The 27448-nt window shown below is 49.4% G+C and overlaps 1 protein-coding gene across 1 annotated transcript in view; it reads left to right on the forward strand.

Moving 5' to 3' along the window:
• The window catches only part of LOC134909106 (uncharacterized), a 272045-nt gene that overhangs the window by 236004 nt on the left and 8593 nt on the right, over positions 1 to 27448 (forward strand). The window contains exons 25-28 of the mRNA XM_063915544.1: positions 1966 to 2130; positions 6417 to 6567; positions 8116 to 8180; positions 11158 to 11342. Of these exons, the coding sequence (XP_063771614.1) occupies positions 1966 to 2130; positions 6417 to 6567; positions 8116 to 8180; positions 11158 to 11342 (566 nt within the window). The remainder of the gene's footprint in view (positions 1 to 1965; positions 2131 to 6416; positions 6568 to 8115; positions 8181 to 11157; positions 11343 to 27448) is intronic.

A 27448-nucleotide genomic window follows, 5' to 3' on the forward strand; every position in this document is an offset into this window, starting at 1 on the left:
TGGTCACAAGATGAAGCAGTCTTCTTGAGGCAATGATGTTTATTGCTCAATAACCTTTAAAAAGGCTCCTCCCTATTGCTAGGGGCAACAGCATACAATCAGATGTTTTCAGCAGAATAAGATGGTATAACTACAAATCTGGAGGCACGCAGGTCTCCTTTTTATGTCAATTTTCCACACAGTATCACAGGGGGGTTAGCCTTCCCTGTCTTCTCCAACCAATCAGGTTATCGCAGAAAATATAAAGAAATACAAGTTTACATTTCAAAAGTTAAGAATTAGATAAAGCACATTCCTGCTCCTCTTCATATATAACCAAACCAGTGTGCTATCCCAAACACAATCTGATTATCATCTTCCTGTCTCTTTCACAAATGTAAATGTAACTTGCATTTCAATTGCATTCACCCTCTCACACATAGACAACGTTCTTATACTGTAAATTAAACATAATCTGCATCACACATAATGCAGCCTAAGAAATCTTACATCAAACTGTTGTTGAATGAAACCCACTAGTTTGCATTTGTGAAACACAATCTGATTAACATGTTCCTGTCTCCTCTAACATCTCCATGCAAACCCAGTTCACACAATATTCAGAGAAGACAGCAACAAATCCTTTCACCTGCATGTGTCTATAAAGTTACACAGAGACACATCTCAATCTCAAAGAAATGGCTTGTCCATACACCCCTTTCCAGGTGCCAGGGTCATCAGCATCTCAATTCCTAGGTGAGAAGCTTCCAAGCCATTTGTCCTCAAACGTAAATGCATTTTAAAACCAACACAGCTTACACATTCCTTCTAAGTGCTGGCATTTGCTGCAATGTAAATGTGCAATCTTACAACTGTGCCTATTGCCTTAAAATACCCGGTGCCTAGCACCCACACTACATTTAAAGATGGCGCTTAGCACCAGTGCACAGTTTTAAAGTGGTGCCAAGCGCCCATTGTCCTGTTAAGGGCACCGGGCACTAGGGGTTAACCCCTTCAGTGCCGCAGCCGCCATTACACGTGTGGCTGGTTGGTCTCTCCGGCCACACAAGCTCTTATGCTGGGTACACACTGCCGACAGATCCAGCGACGTCTAGATCCGTCAATGAATTGGCTCATTTGGTAGGTACACACTTACCAATTGCCCGCTCAATGGTGGTCATTCTGAGTTGTTCGCTCGGTAATTTTCTTCGCATCGCAGCGTTTTTCCGCTAATTGCGCATGCGCAATGTTCGCACTGCGACTGCGCCAAGTAAATTTGCTAAGAAGTTTGCTATTTTACTCACGGCATTACGAGGTTTTTCTTCGTTCTGGTGATCACAATGTGATTGACAGGAAGTGGGTGTTTCTGGGAGGAAACAGGCCGTTTTATGGGAGTGTGTGAAAAAACGCTGCCGTTTCTGGGACAAACGCGGGAGTGGCTGGAGAAACGGGGGGGGGGGGGTGTCTGGGCGAACGCTGGGTGTGTTTGTGATGTCAAACCAGGAACGAAACTGACTGAACTGATCGCAGTGGCAGAGTAAGTATCGAGCTACTCAGAAACTGCTAAGAATTTTCTATTCGCAATTTTGAGAATCTTTCGTTCGCAATTTTGCTAAGCTAAGATTCACTCCCAGTAGGCGGCTTAGCGTGTGCAATGCTGCTAAAAGCAGCTTGCGAGCGAACAACTCGGAATGAGGGCCAATATGTCAGGCCAGACATCACAACTGGGCGTGTATATCATTGTTGACGGTTCTTGCCGTCGGCATATGGGACAGTCGACAGTTCAGCCATACACACATCTGCAAGATATATCTGCATTGGTTGTGTATAAGGTGTACACATTCGACGATGTTCAACAAATATATTGTTCATTCAAGTGATCTTTCTAGTGTGTATCCAGTTTAAGACTACAAAACTGGTTAATATGGATTTGCAATTGTTTGATGTGTCTAGAAATAGAAAATAATTTTTCTTCTTGTGGCCTAGATTTCGGCACAGACTATATTGTAGCCTTGGTAAAAAAAAGCAACAAAGATATCACATGGAAAACCCTTAAAGGCAAGAAGTCCTGCCACACAGATGTAGACCACACCTTTAGCTGGACAGTGCCAGTTAGCCTGATCAGTAAGCAGAGCGGCAACTGTGATATTGGTGAGTGGAATCATTTCTACAAACAACTGCAAATATTAATATATCGTCTGCATCATCCAGAACAGGTGGAGACAGCTGCTGCAGTACCTGCCAAATCCTGGATCTTTCTATCAAAGTGCTGTGTATATTCCTGAATAAATCTGTTATGGATGTTTCTTGCACTGTAAAGTATTCTGATAACATACATTACCTAATATAATATAATATACAGTGCATCACTGCAATGGCACAAAGTAAAATCCTCCTTGTGTATTTCATGTTCCTTGATGTATGCTGGCTCTCTGGTATCCGAAGGCTAGGTCGGCCGCTAATGGTCGATATGTCAATGGTCGACATTACTTTTTTACAATTTTTTTTGCTTTTTTCCTACTTTATGATCCACATGGACTTCAGTTGGGAATAGGAACCTTGCCTGAAGCATGACAAGCAAAGCGAGTAATTCCCAGTAACTTTATGGAGTAAACACCCAAAAAATTGAAAAATCTCATGTTGACCTTTTCCTATGTTGACTTTTTCTGAGTCAACCTTTTTGTCATGTTGACCTTTTCCAGGTGTCGACCTTGTGCTTGACGACCTTTTGGGGTCCACCTAAACACTGTCGACCTTTTTTATAAGAGTAATTGAGGCATTACGCATATAAGAGTAATTGAGGCATTACGCATATAAGAGTAATTGAGGCATTACGCATATAAGAGTAATTGAGGCATTACGCATATAAGAGTAATTGACGCATTACGCATATAAGAGTAATTGAGGCATTATGCATATAAGAGTAATTGAGGCATTACGCATATTAGAGTAATTGAGGCATTACGCATATAAGAGTATTTGAGGCATTATGCATATAAGAGTAATTGAGGCATTACGCATATAAGAGTAACTGAATTAAATGAAGCAGTTGAATGGGCACGCTCGCAGCTTTCATCTCCACGTGGGCAGAGAACCTAATTTCTAGGCACACTTCATTCAATGTAAATCTTCAAACCCCCCCAAAAAGTCTGACATATAATAAAAAGTATTCTCTGTACCTATCATCTTAAGTTTACTTGAAATAAAAAGTGGGGCTTAACCAAACATCATTTTATACAAAAGCATTTATTTCATGTTGTATTGATTAAAAAGAAAAAGATTTGTGTCAAATATTCTATTGGATCACTGGGGTAAATTTACTAAGATTCGTAATTTCCGAAAAAAGGTCAAAGTTCAATCACGAATGACATCGACAGTGTAAAACTGCAACTTTTTGAATTGATTACGATGGATTTACTAAGCTGTCGTATTCGGGTTTTTCTTTTCTTCCGATGTCGATGTCATTCGTTTTTTTTTACCTATTTTTACGGCAGTGATTAGCAAAACACTGCCGTTTTTTTTTTACAATCAATCTCGGCCGGATCTGTGTGATCCGTGCTGGGGTTCTTATTTTATTTTATTTTTAATTAAACAATGTAAAATCCCCAAAAAAAATGCGTGGGGTCCCCCCTCCTAAGCATAACCAGCCTCGGGCTCTTTGAGCCGATCCTGGTTGCAGAAATATGGGGGAAAAAATGACAGGGGTTCCCCCATATTTAAGCAACCAGCATCGGGCTCTGCGCCTGGTCCTGGTCCCAAAAATACGGGGGACAAAAAGAGTAGGGGTCCCCCGTATTTTTAAAACCAGCACCGGGCTCCACTAGCTGGACAGATAATGCCACAGCCGGGGGTCACTTTTATATAGTGCCCTGCGGCCGTGGCATCAAAAATCCAACTAGTCACCCCTGGCCGGGGTACCCTGGGGGAGTGGGGACCCCTTCAATCAAGGGGTCCCCCCCCCCAGCCACCCAAGGGCCAGGGGTGAAGCCCGAGGCTGTCCCCCCCCATCCAATGGGCTGCGGATGGGGAGGCTGATAGCCTTTGTTGTAAAAGAAAAGATATTGTTTTTAGTAGCAGTACTACAAGGCCCAGCAAGCCTCCCCCGCATGCTGGTACTTGGAGACCCACAAGTACCAGCATGCGACGGAAAAACGGGCCCGCTGGTACCTGTAGTACTACTACTAAAAAAATACCCAAAAAAAGACAAGACACACACACCGTGAAAGTATAATTTTATTACATACATACACACATACATACATACATACTTACCTTAAGTTCCCACGCAGGTCGGTCCTCTTCTCCAGTAGAATCCAAGGGGTACCTGTTGAAGAAATTATACTCACGAGATCCAGGGGTCCAGGCTCCTCGGGAAATCCAGGGGTAATCCACGTACTTGCATAAAATAAGAAAACGGAAAGCCGAGCCACGAACTGAAAGGGGCCCCATGTTTTCACATGGGACTCCTTTCCACGAATGCCAGAAACCCACTCTGACTGATGTCTAAGTGGGTTTCTTCAGCCAATCAGGGAGTGCCACGTTGTAGCACTCTCCTGATCGGCTGTGTGCTCCTGTACTGAGTGACAGGCAGCACACGGCAGTGTTACAATGTAGCGCCTATGCGCTACATTGTAACCAATGATGGGAACTTTCTGCCCTGCGGTTGACCTAAAGTGACGTCACCGCTGAGCAGAAAGTTCCCGTCATTGGTTACAATGTAGCGCATAGGCGCTACATTGTAACACTGCCGTGTGCTGCCTGTCAGTGAGGACAGGACCACACAGCTGATCAGGAGAGTGCTACAACGTGGCGCTCCCTGATTGGCTGATGAAACCCACTTAGACAGAAGTCAGAGTGGCTTTCTGGCATTCGTGGAAAGGTGACCCATGTGCAAACATGGGTCCCCTTTCAGTTCGTGGTCGGGACACCGTTTTGTTTTTTTTGTCAAGTACGTGGATTACCCCTGGATTTCCCGAGGAGCCTGGACCCCTGGATCTCGTGAGTATAATTTCTTCAACAGGTACCCCTTGGATTCTACTGGAGAAGAGGACCGACCTGCGTGGGAACTTAAGGTAAGTATGTATGTATGTGTGTATGTATGTAATAAAATTATACTTTCACGGTGTGTGTGTCTTGTCTTTTTTGGGGTATTTTTTTAGTAGTAGTACTACAGGTATCAGCGGGCCCGTTTTTCCGTCGCATGCTGGTACTTGTGGTTCTCCAAGTACCAGCATGCGGGGGAGGCTTGCTGGGCCTTGTAGTACTGCTACTAAAAACAATATCTTTTCTTTTACAACAAAGGCTATCAGCCTCCCCATCCGCAGCCCATTGGATGGGGGGGGACAGCCTCGGGCTTCACCCCTGGCCCTTGGGTGGCTGGGGGGGGGGGACCCCTTGATTGAAGGGGTCCCCACTCCCCCAGGGTACCCCGGCCAGGGGTGACTAGTTGGATTTTTGATGCCACGGCCGCAGGGCACTATATAAAAGTGACCCCCGGCTGTGGCATTATCTGTCCAGCTAGTGGAGCCCGGTGCTGGTTTTAAAAATACGGGGGACCCCTACTCTTTTTGTCCCCCGTATTTTTGGGACCAGGACCAGGCGCAGAGCCCGATGCTGGTTGCTTAAATATGGGGGAACCCCTGTCATTTTTTTCCCCATATTTCTGCAACCAGGATCGGCTCAAAGAGCCCGAGGCTGGTTATGCTTAGGAGGGGGGACCCCACGCAATTTTTTTTGAAAAAATAAGCACTTTCCCACCCCTTCCCACTGATATACATGCACGGATCTCATGGATCCGTGCATGCCTATCCAATCACGAATAAAAAAAGCAGGTCTGTTTTTTTTTAGCACTTTTTTACGAGTTGTAATTTTTCACGGCAGTGTTTGTTCTTTTTTTGCTTTGCACTTCTTAGTAAATGACCGAGATTCATACTTAAACAGCCGCGTTTTGACCGATGGTGTATTCATTCGTAATTTTTTACCTGAACTTGCAAAAAATTACGAATGCCCTCATCACTGCCGTGATTAGTGCTTAGTAAATTACCGAGATGACACTTTGATGAAAAAACGGCATCTCGGTCAAAATCGGGAGCTTAGTAAATATACCCCATTGAGTTTGTCCCAAGTACAATAAAAGTAGCTCAGTGGTTGGGTGATGCTAACAAGTACTACAATGAAGCCTGTATTTTCTTAATTCCTGAAATACAGAATGGTCCATTTTACAATGTCCATAACATAGTACAGTGGGATGGGATTTCCCCTTTAATAATTATCTTGTGCTGTTTTTACAGCTTCAGTACAGTATCTCCTAGAGTCTCCCGTGTACTATGCAGATGTTTTCCTGTCTATATATCTTTTGGTAAACTATATTTGGATTGTGAAATCAGAAAAAACACCTAGCCCGTCAGTATTGATATTCATTTCTCTGTCCTGAACAGGTTCCTTCTTCAGCCAGAGTTGTGCTCCTGGATCGCCCCTTGATTCTAACCTTTGCGAACTGTGTATTGGTGACCCAGGGAACCCTGATGCAAACACAAAATGCTCCCAAAGTGACAAGGAGGCTTATTATGGCAAAGCAGGTGCATTCAGGTACAAACACTAGAGACTGCAATGTGCAAAGTGTAAGAAGAGTGTTTGGCAACAAGGTGGGCTCCTTTCTAATGTTCATTAATGCGCACTTTACTTGCCAGCCTGGCACATTCAGAGGTGCATGTCAACCTCATGGGCTTTGGAAATACATAGGTACCTATATTATATGCACCTAAATTTGTAGGTTTGCTGTAACAAACAGGTCATTGGAAGCAAAACAAATCAACAGGGCACCAATAATGTGTTAGTGGGGATGGATACTTTATATAAAATGATGATAACAGTTTTATACTTAGGGGTCCATCCAGTTAGGTGCGAGTTGCCTTGTGCAAACCATTCACAATCCAATAATTCCAAACTCGCAATGCTTTTTCAGAGGAAATTCATGTTCTGTTGCGCACTAAGGGCGCCCCCCAGGTGTGAAAACGTAGACAAGTTCTGTATTTTAAGGTCAAAATGTTGGGACCCCTGGTACACCCTCTCAAGTACCTCACCCCGCACACCACCCCCAATTCCACTTCCTCATTCATTGCTGCCAATGATTACATAGGCTCTCGGAAGTTTTCAATTAACTTAAATGGGCCAACAATTACATGTCATTATTGGGGAGACACATCGGTAAAACATCGGGTCCGAATAACTGCCGTTTTCTGAAGTTTTTCAGACTTTTTTCCAATGTTTCACCGATTATTTTTTTTTACAGGGTATCCAGATTGATCTCCTGTAAAAGAAAACTCTTTCTCCTGAAAACACACAGGTTCAGTGAAACCTGTGTGTTTTCGTGTTTAAACAGCCCCGTTTTCGGACGACAACCGGACTGTTTCTGGGGATTGTGCTTCGCCTGCCGGAGGCAGGTGAAACAAAATCCCTGATAAGCTGCCGCACCCGCCGGCTTATCGGGGCTAATTAGATAGCCCTCGGCGGGACTAATTGCATATCCCCCTTGGTGTTAAAAAAATAAATGTCCTCAAATTACCATAAAAATGTACTGTTTGGTTAGATTATGCACCCCAAATTTAATTAAAGTATTTATTTCAACAAAAATAATTGCTTTCAATCAATGTATATAGCATGCTGATCAGGATAGATTTAGGGGTCTATTTACTAAGACTTGGACAGAGATAAAGTGGAGAGAGATAAAGTACCAGCCAATCAGCTCCTAACTGTCATTTTTCAAACCCATTCTGTGGCATGGCAGTTAGGAGCTGATTGGCTTGTACTTTATCTCCATCCACTTTATCTCCAACCAAGGCTTAGTAAATAGGCCCCTAAGGCTGATGTATCAAGCAGTGAAGAGTGGGGAGAAGTTGCCCAGCAATCATTCAGCTTGTACCTATCATTTTATAGAAAGTACCTGAGACATGCTACCTTGAAGCTGATTGGTTGCTATGGGCAACGTCTCTACTGGTCCACTTCTCCAGTCTTTCACTGCTTAATACATCAATGTCTTCATTTGATCCAAATCCTATTTACACTTTACTGTATATCTCCATTTATGTATGGAAGGTGACATGAGCTCTCTTACATAGCTTGTGCTTTTGGTTTCAGGTGTCTAGTGGAAAAAGGAGACGTGGCCTTTCTATCACACAGAGTTGTATTTCAGAACACAGATGGTAAGTAACACAGACGTCTCATAAATGGTTATTATTTGCAGCTAGTATAGAGTATTTTCTAAAAATCGATTGTGGTCGGTGTCTGGTCAATTTTTTTTACGATTTTGTGTTTACGGGTCTACATCACACATTTAACAACAGATGATTTTTGACATTGTTAAAAAAAAAGTAAAATATCATCTGTTAGTAGTTGAAATTTAGACCCTGAAATACAAAATCAACCCAACGTCAACCAAAAATCGATCAGCATTGACCAAAATCGACTTTTAGTAAATATACCCCTGGTATGAAGATGTGCTAATAATGATGGTCATTAGTGTTAACTAATTAAAAAATTTACTTTTTGTAACAATAAAATTCTCTCTTCCCCTAAAATAAGTTACAATCACCAGTGCTATAGTTTGGGATGATAACATTGAGCCTCAGTTCTATTTCTAAGACAGGGAGACCTACAAACTGGGGCTCACTGTTATAGGGGCTATTCAATTAACCACAGGAAAATCCTATTCAATCAAATAGCCGTTTTCCCATGCCGAAAAAGTTAGGATTCAGGTGTGGTAACCCACCGATTCCACATCAACTGGGGAATCAATGGGGTTTTTCCTGGGGAGGCGGTCAACATCCCGCTGGACGGGATCCTGGCAGTCGAAATACCGACGCCGGAATCCCGACCGCCACAATCCTGACATATTCTCCCTCCGTGGGTGTCCACGACACCCATAGAGGGAGAATATAATAGTGTGCCGAGCGTAGCGAGGCACCGTGCCCGCAGCGTGGCGAGCGAAGCGAGCCCGCAAGGGGCTGCGTTCCGCTCGCCACCCCTGTCGGGATTGTGTGGTCGGGATTCCGGCGTCTGTATTTCGACCGCCGGGATCCCGTCCAGCGGGATTACGTACTGATCCCTTTTCCTGTGCGCAAAACTTATTTTGTGTGTTTTTGCTGCCTTTATCTCGCTGCTCAACAAGCTGCTAGGTTCAGTACGATTGCGGGTACTCGCGAGCAGGGTATTCTCCACTAATTGAATACCTCCAGTGCGGATAGTTGAATACCCCCTATTGTCTTATAACCCTATGTTCGGTGGGTGGCAAGGTGAAGGTTTAAATCAAGTTCATTAAGCAGATCTGTTCAACTACAAGTCCCAGCAAGCTCTAGCAGTCATTGACTGCTTGAGCGTCTTGCAGTTAACAAACAATAAGCCACTGTATTTTGTTGCACTTGTATTTTTTTATTTGAACAAATACTCCCATATGCCTCAATTACCACTTTATTATACTCCTGAATCCTAAAATAACCCAATGGAGTAAAAATATCTAAAACCTGATAGAGGGACAAGTACATGTTTCTAAGAGGGCAGCAATGAGCACAGTAAGTGTACAGACAGCCGGGATACGGTCGTTAGGTCGACAGTCATTAGGTCAACCACTGAAGGTCGACATGGCCAATAGGTCGGCATGGTCATTAGGTCGACGTGTACTATGTCGACAGGTCAAAAGGTCGACATGCATTTTTCACTTTTTTTTCTTTTCATTTTTTGTATTTTTTCATACTTAACGATCGATGTGGACTACGATTGCAATGGTAACCTGTGCCAAGCGAAGCTGTAGCGGAGCGAGGCACCTTGCCCGAAGCATGGCGAGCGGACACGGTGCACTAATTGGGGTTCCCTGTCACTTTACGAAGAAAACGAAGCCAGACACAGTCAAAAAACCTATGTCGACCTTTTGACCTGTCGACCTAGTACATGTCGACCTAATGACCATGTCAACCTATTATCCCTGTCAACCTAACGCATGTTGACCTTCCATGGTCAACCTAATGACTGTCGACCTAAGTTGTGTCTATCCAAGGACCCATAGACAGCCAATCATAGCAGCATGCATCTGACTATCTGGAGCCAGGATAACTGCTCTTATTGGATGCTTCAACCCTCAAGGTCAATTACATCAGTTCACTGTTATGGCCCATACACACTATGCAATATAATTTACCATTTGAACAATATTGTTAGTTTCTGAATGATATTGTATAATGTGTACGCAGCATCTGACGTACGATGCGCGCTTCCGCGGGTTGCATGCAACGTTGTACGTCGTACTGCATGCAGTCTTGATAAGGTGATATTGTGTGGTTTTGTACTCCAGTGATGACTTTGTTCCTAGACATCGTTTGACATGATATGATATCTTATACAATATCATACGATATTGTATCTTATGGGATCGCATAATGTGTACATAGCATTAGTCTCCCTGTCACAGTGGTAACTAGTAGACCTAGCTTAGCCTTATGCTAGTTTACTCTCTTTTGCAGTGGAACCCTAGACTCAATGCCTTAGACTTTACTATACACAAGCTATAGCATCAGTTTTGTTTTAGCATTATTATCTATTTATTTATTAAATTGACAGTCCTCATCAAGTTAACAGTATAACTTTAGACCGAGACTAATTTTCCGCTGAATATTTATATATATTTTTTTTTACTTTAGTGAATTGATAGGTTGCATTATCACTAATATTTGTTCAATGCACAAAACGTCCGTCTCCACTCTGATGAGTATAGTTGGCACTAAGGTGTCGGCCTAATCAAGCAAGAAAATGAGCAGACTATCAGCCAAGACCATATGCCACTTGCATAATAATGTCACAGAAGCCACCGGGGGGGAGCAGGAAGGGCAGTGCCAGGCATGTCCTATGGATGAGCCCTGTGTCTTTCTAGGTAGTGGATTGTTTCTCTAGGAACCCTGCAAGCTGCAAATGTGTACCACCAGGACAGTGACCATAACATCAGCCCCCTCCCCAACAACTCCCCCTTCCCCAGGCCCCCTCATTCCCTATGGCCACATACCTATCATTGTAGCCCTGGCTGCAGATTCTCATCTCAAATGCTGACAAAATGATCTGTGCAAAACAATAAACTTTAAAGTCAAACCATTTCTAATGTGCTAATGGAATAAGTTATTTCTCATTTACTTCCAGGTAAAAACCCTGCAACTTGGGCAAATAATTTGAAATCAGATGATTTTGAGTTGTTATGTCTGGATGGTTCTCGTGCATCTGTCAATGACTACAAAAACTGCAGCATTGCAAGAAACTCACTTTGTGCCGTTGTATCCCGGGAGGAGAATGTTGCTGATGTTGCAAGGATTGTAAATAATCAGCAAGTAAGTGTCTAAGGCTATTGGGCTCGATTTCTATTTGGTCGTAAAGCAAAAAAGCAAATAACTGTGCACCTGGGCAAAACCGTGTTGCACTGCAGGTGGGCCAGATGTGGCAGGTGCAGAGAGATTTAGATTGAAATCTAAATTGCAGTGTAACATTAAAGCAGTCTGACATGTGTGGGCTACATGCAAAAGCAGCCAGTATTTACCCTGTACAGAAAAAATATAAATGCATTTGCTCCCTTTGCATGGCCACATGATTTGTTCCAGACACAAAGTTACGTGATTGTTTGTTTACTTCCAAATCAGAATTAGGCATCTTGGGGGTCATTCCGAGTTGATCGCTCGCTAACAGTTTTTAGCAGCCGTGCAAACGCTATGCCGCCGCCCAGTGCCGTAACTAGGCATTTTAGCGCTGTGTACAAGAAACAGCATCGGCGCCCCCCCCCCCGTAACTAAAATAGGGCCACTGCACGCCATAGGAGCACAACAAATATAGGGGCGTGGATTCATGGAGAAGGGGTGTGGTCACAAAAAATACCAATTCATATTACTTTGCGCAGTAGTCCCAATTTTTTCAATTACGCATCACAGTAGCACCATTTATACACATTACACCAAGTAGAGCCCCTATCACACATTACGCCAGGTAGAGTCCCCTTTTACACAGTACAGCAGGTAGATTCCCCAATTACACATTACGGCAGGTAGAGCTTCCTTTTACACATTACGGAAAAAAAAAAAAAAAAGAGATAGATATATATATATATATATATATATACTGTATATAAATAGAATCCCCTCTTCTCTCTCCCCAATACTCATAAGCAGCACAGGCACACTCCCAATACGTATTAGCATCCAGAGCTCCCCCAACCCCCTCCAATACACAGCAACCTCACCACACTTTCCTGACTTCCTCTCCCCTGCAGCACATACATAGCAGCAGCGTCTCCTCCTCCCTCGAAGATCACAACTGCAGCTCTCTGTCCCACTACACAGTCTCACAACACACCTGCCACCCCCTCCCACAGTTGATCGCTACCTCCAGCCTCCTCCTGCTAGTGAGAAAACACCTCGCCAGGCGCAGGTTGGAACAACAATTTCACTCTCCTGGCAAACAGAGTCACTGGAAGAGGTCACTGACACCTGAGGGGGAGGGATTCGCAGGGCAGAGGTCACTGACACCTAAGAGGGAGAGGTGCACAGGGCAGAGGTCACTGACACCTAAGGGGGAGGTGTGGCCAGGGCAGAGGTCACTTACACCTGAGGGGGAGGTGTGGCCAGGGCAGAGGTCACTGACACTTGAGAGGGAGGGGTGCGCAGGGCAGAGGTCACTGACACCTGAGGGGGAGAGGTGCGCAGGGCAGAGGTCACTGACACCTGAGGGGGAGGGGTGCGCAGGGCAGATGTCACTGACACCTGCAGGGGAGGGGTGCGCAGGGCAGAGGTCACTGACACCTGAGGGGGAGGGATGCGCAGGGCAGAGGTCACTGACACCTGAGGGGGAGGGATGCGCAGGGCAGATGTCATTGACACCTGAGGGGGAGGGATTTGCAGGGCAGAGGTCACTGACACCTAAGGGGGAGAGGTGCGCAGGGCAGAGGTCGCTGACACCTAAGGGGGAGGTGTGGTCAGGGCAGAGGTCACTGACACCTGAGGGGGAGGGGTGCGCAGGGCAGAGGTCACTGACACCTGAGTGGTAGGGGTGCGCATGGCAGAGGTCACTGACACCTGAGGGGAATGGGTGCGCAGGGCAGGGGTGACATGAGAGCCGGGAGAGGTGTGTTTGGGTGTCTGGAAGAGTAGGAGACTGCTCACCTCGTCCTATATCCGCGCCGGGCTTCTCTGCCGACTCCTCGTCCTCTCTCTGCAGGTGGTTCATTCTGTATGTCCCAACGCACAGAGGCCGAACCTGCCTCCCCGGCACCCGGCATAGCAGCCAGCGCAGCAGCAGCATGACAACCGCAGACGCCGCCATGTCTATGGGAAGAGAGAGCGTGGTGATACACAGAGCGCCTGACTCTGCCGCAGCGCCATACGGCTCTCCTGGCAGACAGAGCAGAGACGGACAGACGTGGGCCGAAACCACTGCTGTGTGGGGATCCTGCAGGGAATAAGAGCTGTACCTGCCGCAGGCTCCTGCACACGGAAGCCCCCTTCACCCACAACAGAAAGAGTCAGCTCAGGGAGAGGAAGGGGGGGGGGGGTTGGCGCTTACTCGGGGGACACTCTTCACTATGTTCACCACTGTGGTTGCCTGCGGATGGTGCGCCCACACCGCAAGTGCGCTGTGTGCGAAGCACCATCCGCACACACCTAGGTACGGCACTGCCGCCGCCCACAGAGAGTGTATTTGATCTTAGCAGAAGTGCGAACGGTTGTATCGCAGAGTGCCTGCAAACAATTTTTTGTGTAGTTTCAGAGTAGCTCAAAACCTACTCAGCGCTTGCGATCACTTTAGACTATTCAGTTGCGGATTTGACGTCACACACCCGCCCAGCGTTCGCCCAGCCACGCCTGCTTTTTCCCTGGCACGCCTGCGTTTTTCCGAACACTCCCTGAAAACGGTCAGTTGCCACCCAGAAACGCCCTCTTCATGTCAATCACTCTGCGCCAACCAGTGCGACTGAAATGCATCGCTAGACTCTGTGCAAAACTGCATCGTTCGTTGTGCCTGTACGTCACGCATGCGCATTGCGCCGCATACGCATGCGCAGAACTGCTGTTTTTTAGCCTGATCGCTGCGCTGCGAACAAATGCAGCTAGCGATCAACTCGGAATGACCCCTCTTATGTCTGAAAATAAACATGATTAAAACATGAGGTTTCAAGAAGCTAACAGCCAATCAGCATTGCACAAGATACACATTCCGAAGTGCACATGTGCACGAAAAAATGTACAGTATGCATATGCTCATATGTAGACTTTTGGGTATATTCAATTAGTGTCGTATTTTCGGCATGCCGCAAAACCCGTCACTAATTTGATTGATAGTATTCAATAGCAGACGTTTTCGCCCATTTTTTAATACATTTTTTCGACCATGCGGATTTGACTTTTTATTTTGTCGAATCCACATGGGTGAAAACGGACCCTATAACTGGCAAAAACGCCCGCGAATTCGACAAAAGGCTTGCCACTGATACACTTTTTCGACAGGGTCAGAAATTTCTACCACAATTGAATATACCCCTATGGCTTATCCTACACTTATGAATCCTTACACTAGTGGAGGCTGAACATGGTAGAGATGTCAGTGCCAGATTAAGGTCCACACGGGCCTGGTACTAAAATTAGGCTTATTGTGCGCCGCTGTAGGGGGTGTGACAAGCCAGCACCACGGGAGTGTGACTAGTGATGTGGGGGCATGACCAGTATTGTTGGGGTGTGGTCTGTGCAGGGGGATGTCCTGTGCAATGGGATGTGGCAGCTGGGTGAAAATAATGAATAAACTCTGTAACACCCCTCCCGTCAACCAGTCACTAACATTAAAAATAAACACCAGAATAAATACAGCATACAACAGAAAGTACTCACAATAAACTAGGCCAAGATATGTCATGTCCTACCAGCACTTCACAGCTTGCTGCAGATGCCAGCTGGTGATGTAAATCCTATTGCCGCTTGTCTAGCTTTTGGTCTGTCTGGAAGAGATACTGTAGGTAATACACGCCTACATGTAACCACTTAACTGGCTAATAGTTTTTAAAAAAATGTTCGCATAATTGTCGATTTTCTTTTTATTATCAAATGATGCAAATAATAGCCATTTAAACCTGATTCAGTATAATTCTATTAATAAATATGCAGATTAGCTACTAAAATTATACTGAATCATATTAAATAGCCGGTGTTTACATCATTTGACCGTTTAAAAGAGTTTTATACAGTATAGTTGAACACTAATATGCTTAGGTCTCTTTAATTGCTACTTCATGTCTCTTACTGCCCCTCCACAGCTCTCTCACTGCCGCCTTCCTCCATACTGTATCTCTCACTGCCCCTCCACAGCTCTCTCACTGCCGCCTTCCTCCATACTGTATCTCTCACTGCCCCTCCACAGCTCTCTCACTGCCGCCTTCCTCCATACTGTATCTCTCACTGCCCCTCCACAGCTCTCTCACTGCTGCCTTCCTCCGTACTGTATCTCTCACTGCCCCTCCACAGCTCTCATTGCCGCCTTCCTCCATACTGTATCTCTCACTGCCCCTCCACAGCTCTCTCACTGCCGCCTTCCTCCATACTGTATCTCTCACTGCCCCTCCACAGCTCTCTCACTGCCGCCTTCCTCCATACTGTATCTCTCACTGCCCCTCCACAGCTCTCATTGCCGCCTTCCTCCATACTGTATCTCTCACTGCCCCTCCACAGCTCTCACTGCCGCCTTCCTCCATACTGTATCTCTCACTGCCCCTCCACAGCTCTCTCACTGCCGCCTTCCTCCATACTGTATCTCTCACTGCCCCTCCACAGCTCTCTCACTGCGGCCTTCCTCCATACTGTATCTCTCACTGCCCCTCCACAGCTCTCTCACTGCCGCCTTCCTCCATACTGTATCTCTCACTGTCCCTCCACAGCTCTCATTGCCGCCTTCCTCCATACTGTATCTCTCACTGCCCCTCCACAGCTCTCTCACTGCCGCCTTCCTCCATACTGTATCTCTCACTGCCCCTCCACAGCTCTCTCACTGCCGCCTTCCTCCATACTGTATCTCTCACTGCCCCTCCACAGCTCTCTCACTGCCGCCTTCCTCCATACTGTATCTCTCACTGCCCCTCCACAGCTCTCTCACTGCCGCCTTCCTCCATACTGTATCTCTCACTGCCCCTCCACAGCTCTCATTGCCGCCTTCCTCCATACTGTATCTCTCACTGCCCCTCCACAGCTCTCACTGCCGCCTTCCTCCATACTGTATCTCTCACTGCCCCTCCACAGCTCTCTCACTGCCGCCTTCCTCCATACTGTATCTCTCACTGCCCCTCCACAGCTCTCTCACTGCCGCCTTCCTCCATACTGTATCTCTCACTGCCCCTCCACAGCTCTCTCACTGCCGCCTTCCTCCATACTGTATCTCTCACTGCCCCTCCACAGCTCTCATTGCCGCCTTCCTCCATACTGTATCTCTCACTGCCCCTCCACAGCTCTCTCACTGCCGCCTTCCTCCATACTGTATCTCTCACTGCCCCTCCACAGCTCTCTCACTGCCGCCTTCCTCCATACTGTATCTCTCACTGCCCCTCCACAGCTCTCTCACTGCCGCCTTCCTCCATACTATATCTCTCACTGCCCCTCCATATCTCTCATACTGCCACCTTCCTCCTTACTGTATCTCTCACTGCCCCTCCACAGCTCTCTCACTGCCGCCTTCCTCCATACTATATCTCTCACTGCCCCTCCACAGCTCTCTCACTGCCGCCTTCCTCCATACTGTATCTCTCACTGCCCCTCCACAGCTCTCTCACTGCCGCCTTCCTCCATACTGTATCTCTCACTGCCCCTCCACAGCTCTCTCACTGCCGCCTTCCTCCTTACTGTATCTCTCACTGCCCCTCCATATCTCTCATACTGCCACCTTCCTCCATACTGTATCTCTCACTGCCCCTCCACAGCTCTCTCACTGCCGCCTTCCTCCATACTGTATCTCTCACTGCCCCTCCACAGCTCTCTCACTGCCGCCTTCCTCCATACTGTATCTCTCACTGCCCCTCCACAGCTCTCTCACTGCCACCTACCTCCATACTGTATCTCTCACTGCCCCTCCACAGCTCTCTCACTGCCGCCTTCCTCCATACTGTATCTCTCACTGCCCCTCCACAGCTCTCTCACTGCCGCCTTCCTCCATACTGTATCTCTCACTGCCCCTCCACAGCTCTCTCACTGCCGCCTTCCTCCATACTGTATCTCTCACTGCCCCTCCACAGCTCTCTCACTGCCGCCTTCCTCCATACTGTATCTCTCACTGCCCCTCCACAGCTCTCTCACTGCCGCCTTCCTCCATACTGTATCTCTCACTGCCCCTCCACAGCTCTCTCACTGCCGCCTTCCTCCATACTGTATCTCTCACTGCCCCTCCACAGCTCTCATTGCCGCCTTCCTCCATACTGTATCTCTCACTGCCCCTCCACAGCTCTCTCACTGCCGCCTTCCTCCATACTGTATCTCTCACTGCCCCTCCACAGCTCTCTCACTGCCGCCTTCCTCCATACTGTATCTCTCACTGCCCCTCCACAGCTCTCTCACTGCCGCCTTCCTCCATACTGTATCTCTCACTGCCCCTCCACAGCTCTCTCACTGCCGCCTTCCTCCATACTGTATCTCTCACTGCCCCTCCACAGCTCTCACTGCCGCCTTCCTCCATACTGTATCTCTCACTGCCCCTCCACAGCTCTCTCACTGCCGCCTTCCTCCATACTGTATCTCTCACTGCCCCTCCACAGCTCTCTCACTGCCGCCTTCCTCCATACTGTATCTCTCACTGCCCCTCCACAGCTCTCACTGCCGCCTTCCTCCATACTGTATCTCTCACTGCCCCTCCACAGCTCTCTCACTGCCGCCTTCCTCCATACTGTATCTCTCACTGCCCCTCCACAGCTCTCTCACTGCCGCCTTCCTCCATACTGTATCTCTCACTGCCCCTCCACAGCTCTCTCACTGCCGCCTTCCTCCATACTGTATCTCTCACTGCCCCTCCACAGCTCTCATTGCCGCCTTCCTCCATACTGTATCTCTCACTGCCCCTCCACAGCTCTCTCACTGCCGCCTTCCTCCATACTGTATCTCTCACTGCCCCTCCACAGCTCTCTCACTGCCGCCTTCCTCCATACTGTATCTCTCACTGCCCCTCCACAGCTCTCTCACTGCCGCCTTCCTCCATACTGTATCTCTCACTGCCCCTCCACAGCTCTCTCACTGCCGCCTTCCTCCATACTGTATCTCTCACTGCCCCTCCACAGCTCTCTCACTGCCGCCTTCCTCCATACTATATCTCTCACTGCCCCTCCATATCTCTCATACTGCCACCTTCCTCCTTACTGTATCTCTCACTGCCCCTCCACAGCTCTCTCACTGCCGCCTTCCTCCATACTATATCTCTCACTGCCCCTCCACAGCTCTCTCACTGCCGCCTTCCTCCATACTGTATCTCTCACTGCCCCTCCACAGCTCTCTCACTGCCGTCTTCTTCCATACTGTATCTCTCACTGCCCCTCCACAGCTCTCTCACTGCCGCCTCCCTCCTTACTGTATCTCTCACTGCCCCTCCATATCTCTCATACTGCCACCTTCCTCCATACTGTATCTCTCACTGCCCCTCCACAGCTCTCTCACTGCCGCCTTCCTCCATACTGTATCTCTCACTGCCCCTCCACAGCTCTCTCACTGCCGCCTTCCTCCATACTGTATCTCTCACTGCCCCTCCACAGCTCTCTCACTGCCACCTACCTCCATACTGTATCTCTCACTGCCCCTCCACAGCTCTCTCACTGCCGCCTTCCTCCATACTGTATCTCTCACTGCCCCTCCACAGCTCTCTCACTGCCGCCTTCCTCCATACTGTATCTCTCACTGCCCCTCCACAGCTCTCTCACTGCCGCCTTCCTCCTTACTGTATCTCTCACTGCCCCTCCATATCTCTCATACTGCCACCTTCCTCCATACTGTATCTCTCACTGCCCCTCCACAGCTCTCTCACTGCCGCCTTCCTCCATACTGTATCTCTCACTGCCCCTCCACAGCTCTCTCACTGCCGCCTTCCTCCATACTGTATCTCTCACTGCCCCTCCACAGCTCTCTCACTGCCGCCTTCCTCCATACTGTATCTCTCACTGCCCCTCCACAGCTCTCTCACTGCCGCCTTCCTCCATACTGTATCTCTCACTGCCCCTCCACAGCTCTCTCACTGCCGCCTTCCTCCATACTGTATCTCTCACTGCCCCTCCACAGCTCTCACTGCCGCCTTCCTCCATACTGTATCTCTCACTGCCCCTCCACAGCTCTCACTGCCGCCTTCCTCCATACTGTATCTCTCACTGCCCCTCCACAGCTCTCACTGCCGCCTTCCTCCATACTGTATCTCTCACTGCCCCTCCACAGCTCTCTCACTGCCGCCTTCCTCCATACTGTATCTCTCACTGCCCCTCCACAGCTCTCTCACTGCCGCCTTCCTCCATACTGTATCTCTCACTGCCCCTCCACAGCTCTCTCACTGCCGCCTTCCTCCATACTGTATCTCTCACTGCCCCTCCACAGCTCTCTCACTGCCGCCTTCCTCCATACTGTATCTCTCACTGCCCCTCCACAGCTCTCTCACTGCCGCCTTCCTCCATACTATATCTCTCACTGCCCCTCCACAGCTCTCACTGCCGCCTTCCTCCATACTGTATCTCTCACTGCCCCTCCACAGCTCTCACTGCCGCCTTCCTCCATACTGTATCTCTCACTGCCCCTCCACAGCTCTCTCACTGCCGCCTTCCTCCATACTGTATCTCTCACTGCCCCTCCACAGCTCTCTCACTGCCGCCTTCCTCCATACTATATCTCTCACTGCCCCTCCACAGCTCTCACTGCCGCCTTCCTCCATACTGTATCTCTCACTGCCCCTCCACAGCTCTCACTGCCGCCTTCCTCCATACTGTATCTCTCACTGCCCCTCCACAGCTCTCTCACTGCCGCCTTCCTCCATACTGTATCTCTCACTGCCCCTCCACAGCTCTCTCACTGCCGCCTTCCTCCATACTGTATCTCTCACTGCCCCTCCACAGCTCTCTCACTGCCGCCTTCCTCCATACTGTATCTCTCACTGCCCCTCCACAGCTCTCATTGCCGCCTTCCTCCATACTGTATCTCTCACTGCCCCTCCACAGCTCTCTCACTGCCGCCTTCCTCCATACTGTATCTCTCACTGCCCCTCCACAGCTCTCTCACTGCCGCCTTCCTCCATACTGTATCTCTCACTGCCCCTCCACAGCTCTCTCACTGCCGCCTTCCTCCATACTGTATCTCTCACTGCCCCTCCACAGCTCTCTCACTGCCGCCTTCCTCCATACTGTATCTCTCACTGCCCCTCCACAGCTCTCTCACTGCCGCCTTCCTCCATACTATATCTCTCACTGCCCCTCCATATCTCTCATACTGCCACCTTCCTCCATACTGTATCTCTCACTGCCCCTCCACAGCTCTCTCACTGCCGCCTTCCTCCATACTATATCTCTCACTGCCCCTCCACAGCTCTCTCACTGCCGCCTTCCTCCATACTGTATCTCTCACTGCCCCTCCACAGCTCTCTCACTGCCGCCTTCCTCCATACTGTATCTCTCACTGCCCCTCCACAGCTCTCATTGCCGCCTTCCTCCATACTGTATCTCTCACTGCCCCTCCACAGCTCTCTCACTGCCGCCTTCCTCCATACTGTATCTCTCACTGCCCCTCCACAGCTCTCTCACTGCCGCCTTCCTCCATACTGTATCTCTCACTGCCCCTCCACAGCTCTCTCACTGCCGCCTTCCTCCATACTGTATCTCTCACTGCCCCTCCACAGCTCTCTCACTGCCGCCTTCCTCCATACTGTATCTCTCACTGCCCCTCCACAGCTCTCTCACTGCCGCCTTCCTCCATACTATATCTCTCACTGCCCCTCCATATCTCTCATACTGCCACCTTCCTCCTTACTGTATCTCTCACTGCCCCTCCACAGCTCTCTCACTGCCGCCTTCCTCCATACTATATCTCTCACTGCCCCTCCACAGCTCTCTCACTGCCGCCTTCCTCCATACTGTATCTCTCACTGCCCCTCCACAGCTCTCTCACTGCCGTCTTCTTCCATACTGTATCTCTCACTGCCCCTCCACAGCTCTCTCACTGCCGCCTTCCTCCTTACTGTATCTCTCACTGCCCCTCCATATCTCTCATACTGCCACCTTCCTCCATACTGTATCTCTCACTGCCCCTCCACAGCTCTCTCACTGCCGCCTTCCTCCATACTGTATCTCTCACTGCCCCTCCACAGCTCTCTCACTGCCGCCTTCCTCCATACTGTATCTCTCACTGCCCCTCCACAGCGCTCTCACTGCCACCTACCTCCATACTGTATCTCTCACTGCCCCTCCACAGCTCTCTCACTGCCGCCTTCCTCCATACTGTATCTCTCACTGCCCCTCCACAGCTCTCTCACTGCCGCCTTCCTCCATACTGTATCTCTCACTGCCCCTCCACAGCTCTCTCACTGCCGCCTTCCTCCTTACTGTATCTCTCACTGCCCCTCCATATCTCTCATACTGCCACCTTCCTCCATACTGTATCTCTCACTGCCCCTCCACAGCTCTCTCACTGCCGCCTTCCTCCATACTGTATCTCTCACTGCCCCTCCACAGCTCTCTCACTGCCGCCTTCCTCCATACTGTATCTCTCACTGCCCCTCCACAGCTCTCTCACTGCCGCCTTCCTCCATACTGTATCTCTCACTGCCCCTCCACAGCTCTCTCACTGCCGCCTTCCTCCATACTGTATCTCTCACTGCCCCTCCACAGCTCTCTCACTGCCGCCTTCCTCCATACTGTATCTCTCACTGCCCCTCCACAGCTCTCACTGCCGCCTTCCTCCATACTGTATCTCTCACTGCCCCTCCACAGCTCTCACTGCCGCCTTCCTCCATACTGTATCTCTCACTGCCCCTCCACAGCTCTCACTGCCGCCTTCCTCCATACTGTATCTCTCACTGCCCCTCCACAGCTCTCTCACTGCCGCCTTCCTCCATACTGTATCTCTCACTGCCCCTCCACAGCTCTCTCACTGCCGCCTTCCTCCATACTGTATCTCTCACTGCCCCTCCACAGCTCTCTCACTGCCGCCTTCCTCCATACTGTATCTCTCACTGCCCCTCCACAGCTCTCTCACTGCCGCCTTCCTCCATACTGTATCTCTCACTGCCCCTCCACAGCTCTCTCACTGCCGCCTTCCTCCATACTATATCTCTCACTGCCCCTCCACAGCTCTCACTGCCGCCTTCCTCCATACTGTATCTCTCACTGCCCCTCCACAGCTCTCACTGCCGCCTTCCTCCATACTGTATCTCTCACTGCCCCTCCACAGCTCTCTCACTGCCGCCTTCCTCCATACTGTATCTCTCACTGCCCCTCCACAGCTCTCTCACTGCCGCCTTCCTCCATACTATATCTCTCACTGCCCCTCCACACCTCTCACTGCCGCCTTCCTCCATACTGTATCTCTCACTGCCCCTCCACAGCTCTCACTGCCGCCTTCCTCCATACTGTATCTCTCACTGCCCCTCCACAGCTCTCTCACTGCCGCCTTCCTCCATACTGTATCTCTCACTGCCCCTCCACAGCTCTCTCACTGCCGCCTTCCTCCATACTGTATCTCTCACTGCCCCTCCACAGCTCTCTCACTGCCGCCTTCCTCCATACTGTATCTCTCACTGCCCCTCCACAGCTCTCATTGCCGCCTTCCTCCATACTGTATCTCTCACTGCCCCTCCACAGCTCTCTCACTGCCGCCTTCCTCCATACTGTATCTCTCACTGCCCCTCCACAGCTCTCTCACTGCCGCCTTCCTCCATACTGTATCTCTCACTGCCCCTCCACAGCTCTCTCACTGCCGCCTTCCTCCATACTGTATCTCTCACTGCCCCTCCACAGCTCTCTCACTGCCGCCTTCCTCCATACTGTATCTCTCACTGCCCCTCCACAGCTCTCTCACTGCCGCCTTCCTCCATACTATATCTCTCACTGCCCCTCCATATCTCTCATACTGCCACCTTCCTCCATACTGTATCTCTCACTGCCCCTCCACAGCTCTCTCACTGCCGCCTTCCTCCATACTATATCTCTCACTGCCCCTCCACAGCTCTCTCACTGCCGCCTTCCTCCATACTGTATCTCTCACTGCCCCTCCACAGCTCTCTCACTGCCGCCTTCCTCCATACTATATCTCTCACTGCCCCTCCACAGCTCTCTCACTGCCGCCTTCCTCCATACTGTATCTCTCACTGCCCCTCCACAGCTCTCTCACTGCCGCCTTCCTCCATACTGTATCTCTCACTGCCCCTCCATATCTCTCATACTGCCACCTTCCTCCATACTGTATCTCTCACTGCCCCTCCACAGCTCTCTCACTGCCGCCTTCCTCCATACTATATCTCTCACTGCCCCTCCACAGCTCTCTCACTGCCGCCTTCCTCCATACTGTATCTCTCACTGCCCCTCCACAGCTCTCTCACTGCCGCCTTCCTCCATACTGTATCTCTCACTGCCCCTCCACAGCTCTCTCACTGCCGCCTTCCTCCTTACTGTATCTCTCACTGCCCCTCCATATCTCTCATACTGCCACCTTCCTCCATACTGTATCTCTCACTGCCCCTCCACAGCTCTCTCACTGCCGCCTTCCTCCATACTGTATCGCTCACTGCCCCTCCACAGCTCTCTCACTGCCGCCTTCCTCCATACTGTATCTCTCACTGCCCCTCCACAGCTCTCTCACTGCCACCTACCTCCATACTGTATCTCTCACTGCCCCTCCACAGCTCTCTCACTGCCGCCTTCCTCCATACTGTATCTCTCACTGCCCCTCCACAGCTCTCTCACTGCCGCCTTCCTCCATACTGTATCTCTCACTGCCCCTCCACAGCTCTCTCACTGCCGCCTTCCTCCTTACTGTATCTCTCACTGCCCCTCCATATCTCTCATACTGCCACCTTCCTCCATACTGTATCTCTCACTGCCCCTCCACAGCTCTCTCACTGCCGCCTTCCTCCATACTGTATCTCTCACTGCCCCTCCACAGCTCTCTCACTGCCGCCTTCCTCCATACTGTATCTCTCACTGCCCCTCCACAGCTCTCTCACTGCCGCCTTCCTCCATACTGTATCTCTCACTGCCCCTCCACAGCTCTCTCACTGCCGCCTTCCTCCATACTGTATCTCTCACTGCCCCTCCACAGCTCTCTCACTGCCGCCTTCCTCCATACTGTATCTCTCACTGCCCCTCCACAGCTCTCACTGCCGCCTTCCTCCATACTGTATCTCTCACTGCCCCTCCACAGCTCTCACTGCCGCCTTCCTCCATACTGTATCTCTCACTGCCCCTCCACAGCTCTCACTGCCGCCTTCCTCCATACTGTATCTCTCACTGCCCCTCCACAGCTCTCTCACTGCCGCCTTCCTCCATACTGTATCTCTCACTGCCCCTCCACAGCTCTCTCACTGCCGCCTTCCTCCATACTGTATCTCTCACTGCCCCTCCACAGCTCTCTCACTGCCGCCTTCCTCCATACTGTATCTCTCACTGCCCCTCCACAGCTCTCTCACTGCCGCCTTCCTCCATACTGTATCTCTCACTGCCCCTCCACAGCTCTCTCACTGCCGCCTTCCTCCATACTGTATCTCTCACTGCCCCTCCACAGCTCTCACTGCCGCCTTCCTCCATACTGTATCTCTCACTGCCCCTCCACAGCTCTCACTGCCGCCTTCCTCCATACTGTATCTCTCACTGCCCCTCCACAGCTCTCACTGCCGCCTTCCTCCATACTGTATCTCTCACTGCCCCTCCACAGCTCTCACTGCCGCCTTCCTCCATACTGTATCTCTCACTGCCCCTCCACAGCTCTCACTGCCGCCTTCCTCCATACTGTATCTCTCACTGCCCCTCCACAGCTCTCACTGCCGCCTTCCTCCATACTGTATCTCTCACTGCCGCCTTCCTCCATACTGTATCTCTCACTGCCCCTCCACAGCTCTCTCACTGCCGCCTTCCTCCATACTATATCTCTCACTGCCCCTCCACAGCTCTCACTGCCACCTACCTCCATACTGTATCTCTCACTGCCCCTCCATATCTCTCATACTGCCACCTTTCGTCATATCTCTCACAGCCCCTTCATAGCCCTCTCACTGCTGCTTTCCTCCATATCTCTCCCTGCCCCTCCATAGCTCAAGCACTGCCTCTTTTCTCCATATATGCATCAGAACTGTGAGTACAGTTGTACCATTACTGAGCACTGCAATAAACTGGTTGCTGGTTAAGACTATGTACCTTTTCTGTCTACCAAATTATTATCTGCTGGTGTCTACTAATCACATCTACAGTAGTGTACACATCATGTCACCACCTCTCCTCTCTCCAGATCATACACTGGGAGCAGTCCTGACTCCTGCTCCATCAGTGATGCAAAAAGCCTGTAATAGAAGCGGCTTGGGGCAGTTACCCTTCTGCCCTCTAGCTAGTCCTCTCCTGGACCTTGTGGAACTATTTTCATGGGGGGACTAAAGCTTCGTCTCCACCTGCCCCATTGTTAATCCAGCCCTGAGAGAAGTAGTGAATAAGCAATCAATGTTTAATGAATATAACTATCAGTAGCACTAACAAGCTGTTTCTGATTGGCTGCTTGCGTATTAATCCCTCCAACTGATAGTACTTAAATCATTAGGGTCATAAGCATAGCTATAGTACGTGCAAGTGGTGACATTGCTATGGGACCTGGAGGCTTAGGGGGCCCTGTACACAGGTCAGACAGCTGTCTGCCAATTTCCCAGAATTGCCTGCTAAACAATTGGGTCTGACCCATTGCCAGGCCTAAATGGGGTGTCATTCCATTTTCAATAAATGATGAAACTTAACACCGTAAACTAAACACCCAATTTCTAAATGGTAAATAATGACACAGAAGTATTACTAAAGAGGTCACAGACTTAATTTATTGACCCAATTAGAATTCTGAAGGTTGGCAGAAAAAAACAGTGCGACCTCACCCAAAGCAGTGCGACCTCACCCAAAGCAGTGCGACCTCACCCAAAGCCAGATAAGATATTTAAATAAAGTGGAGCTTCACCCACCCCAGTGTAGACAGGATTGGGCAGTACCACTCCCCAGCTTCATATTGGCTGACCGGGGAACCATTTATGCCGAGACTATGTTTAGAAGCACGCACCTTTACACACGCTACCTGCATCGCAAGTGCTTGCAAATGCAAGTGCAGAGAACTGGCTGCCTCTAAACATTGTCCCAGGATAAATAGACTGGAAACGGTTCACCGGTCAGCCAGTCCGACGCAGCCACTCCCTCTCAATTGGCATAGCACTGACACCTCGCTGAGATGGAGACAAGGTCCTCCCCTGAGGTAGAGACCATACCCGTCGGTCCAAAAGAGTGGAAGGAGAAGAGCCAATCAACCACTTTAGAGGCCATCAAGATGCACTGCTTTCCACTGAGCTGTGATTCCCTTGGTGGAGAAAATATTATAAAATACATTCCAAGAAGAATAAATAGACACACAAACCAACTTCTTATCACAAAACTGAAGAGAGAAAGATGGATCCTCTGCCAGTACACAATGATATTGAGGAAGTTTATTGTCTGCATCTGTGCAAGTAGATTTATGTTCTTTGTGGTAATATACTTAACAATGGGCCCGATTCAGACCTGATCGCTGCTGTGCGTTTTCACACAGTGGCCGATTATCGAATTACTGTGCATGCGTATGCACCATAATGTGCATGCGCGACAGAAAGCAGCGACAGCATGGTGCGAAAATTCTGATCGCACGGTCGTTCGAAAGGCGATTGACAGGAAGAGGCCGTTTGTGGGTGGTAACTGACCATTTACTGGGTGTGTCCGGAAAAATTCAGGCGTTCCCAAGCGTTTTCAGGGAGGGTCTGTGACGTCAGCTCCAGCCCTGATCAGCATGTTTTGTTCACACGTAGGAGTAAGTCTTGGGCTTCGCACAGACTGCACATAATGAAAAAATCATTCGATGGTGAGTGGGTTGCAAACGGATTTGCAGCTGTCCGCTGCCTGGAGAAGTTTTCACACGGTGTACACATGCATACGCACACTTGCACAGGGTGGATTTTCATTCTCTCTGGGCGGCGACTGTCTGATGGCAGACCTCTGCAGTTTTGCAGCACAGCGATCAGGTCTGAATTACCCCCAGTCTTCTCTGTACATCTATGCAACAATTTGCACCACATCTTACATTTCTCCCACAAACCCCTTTGTTAGATTAAAGGCAGAATCTTCCAAATCATATTGACACAAAATGCTCTCGTCATATCTCTCATTGCCACACTCATGCTTTTTTGCCATCCGCCATGCCTTCTT

This window comes from Pseudophryne corroboree, chromosome 4, assembly GCF_028390025.1.
Source record: "Pseudophryne corroboree isolate aPseCor3 chromosome 4, aPseCor3.hap2, whole genome shotgun sequence".
Taxonomy (NCBI): domain Eukaryota; kingdom Metazoa; phylum Chordata; class Amphibia; order Anura; family Myobatrachidae; genus Pseudophryne; species Pseudophryne corroboree.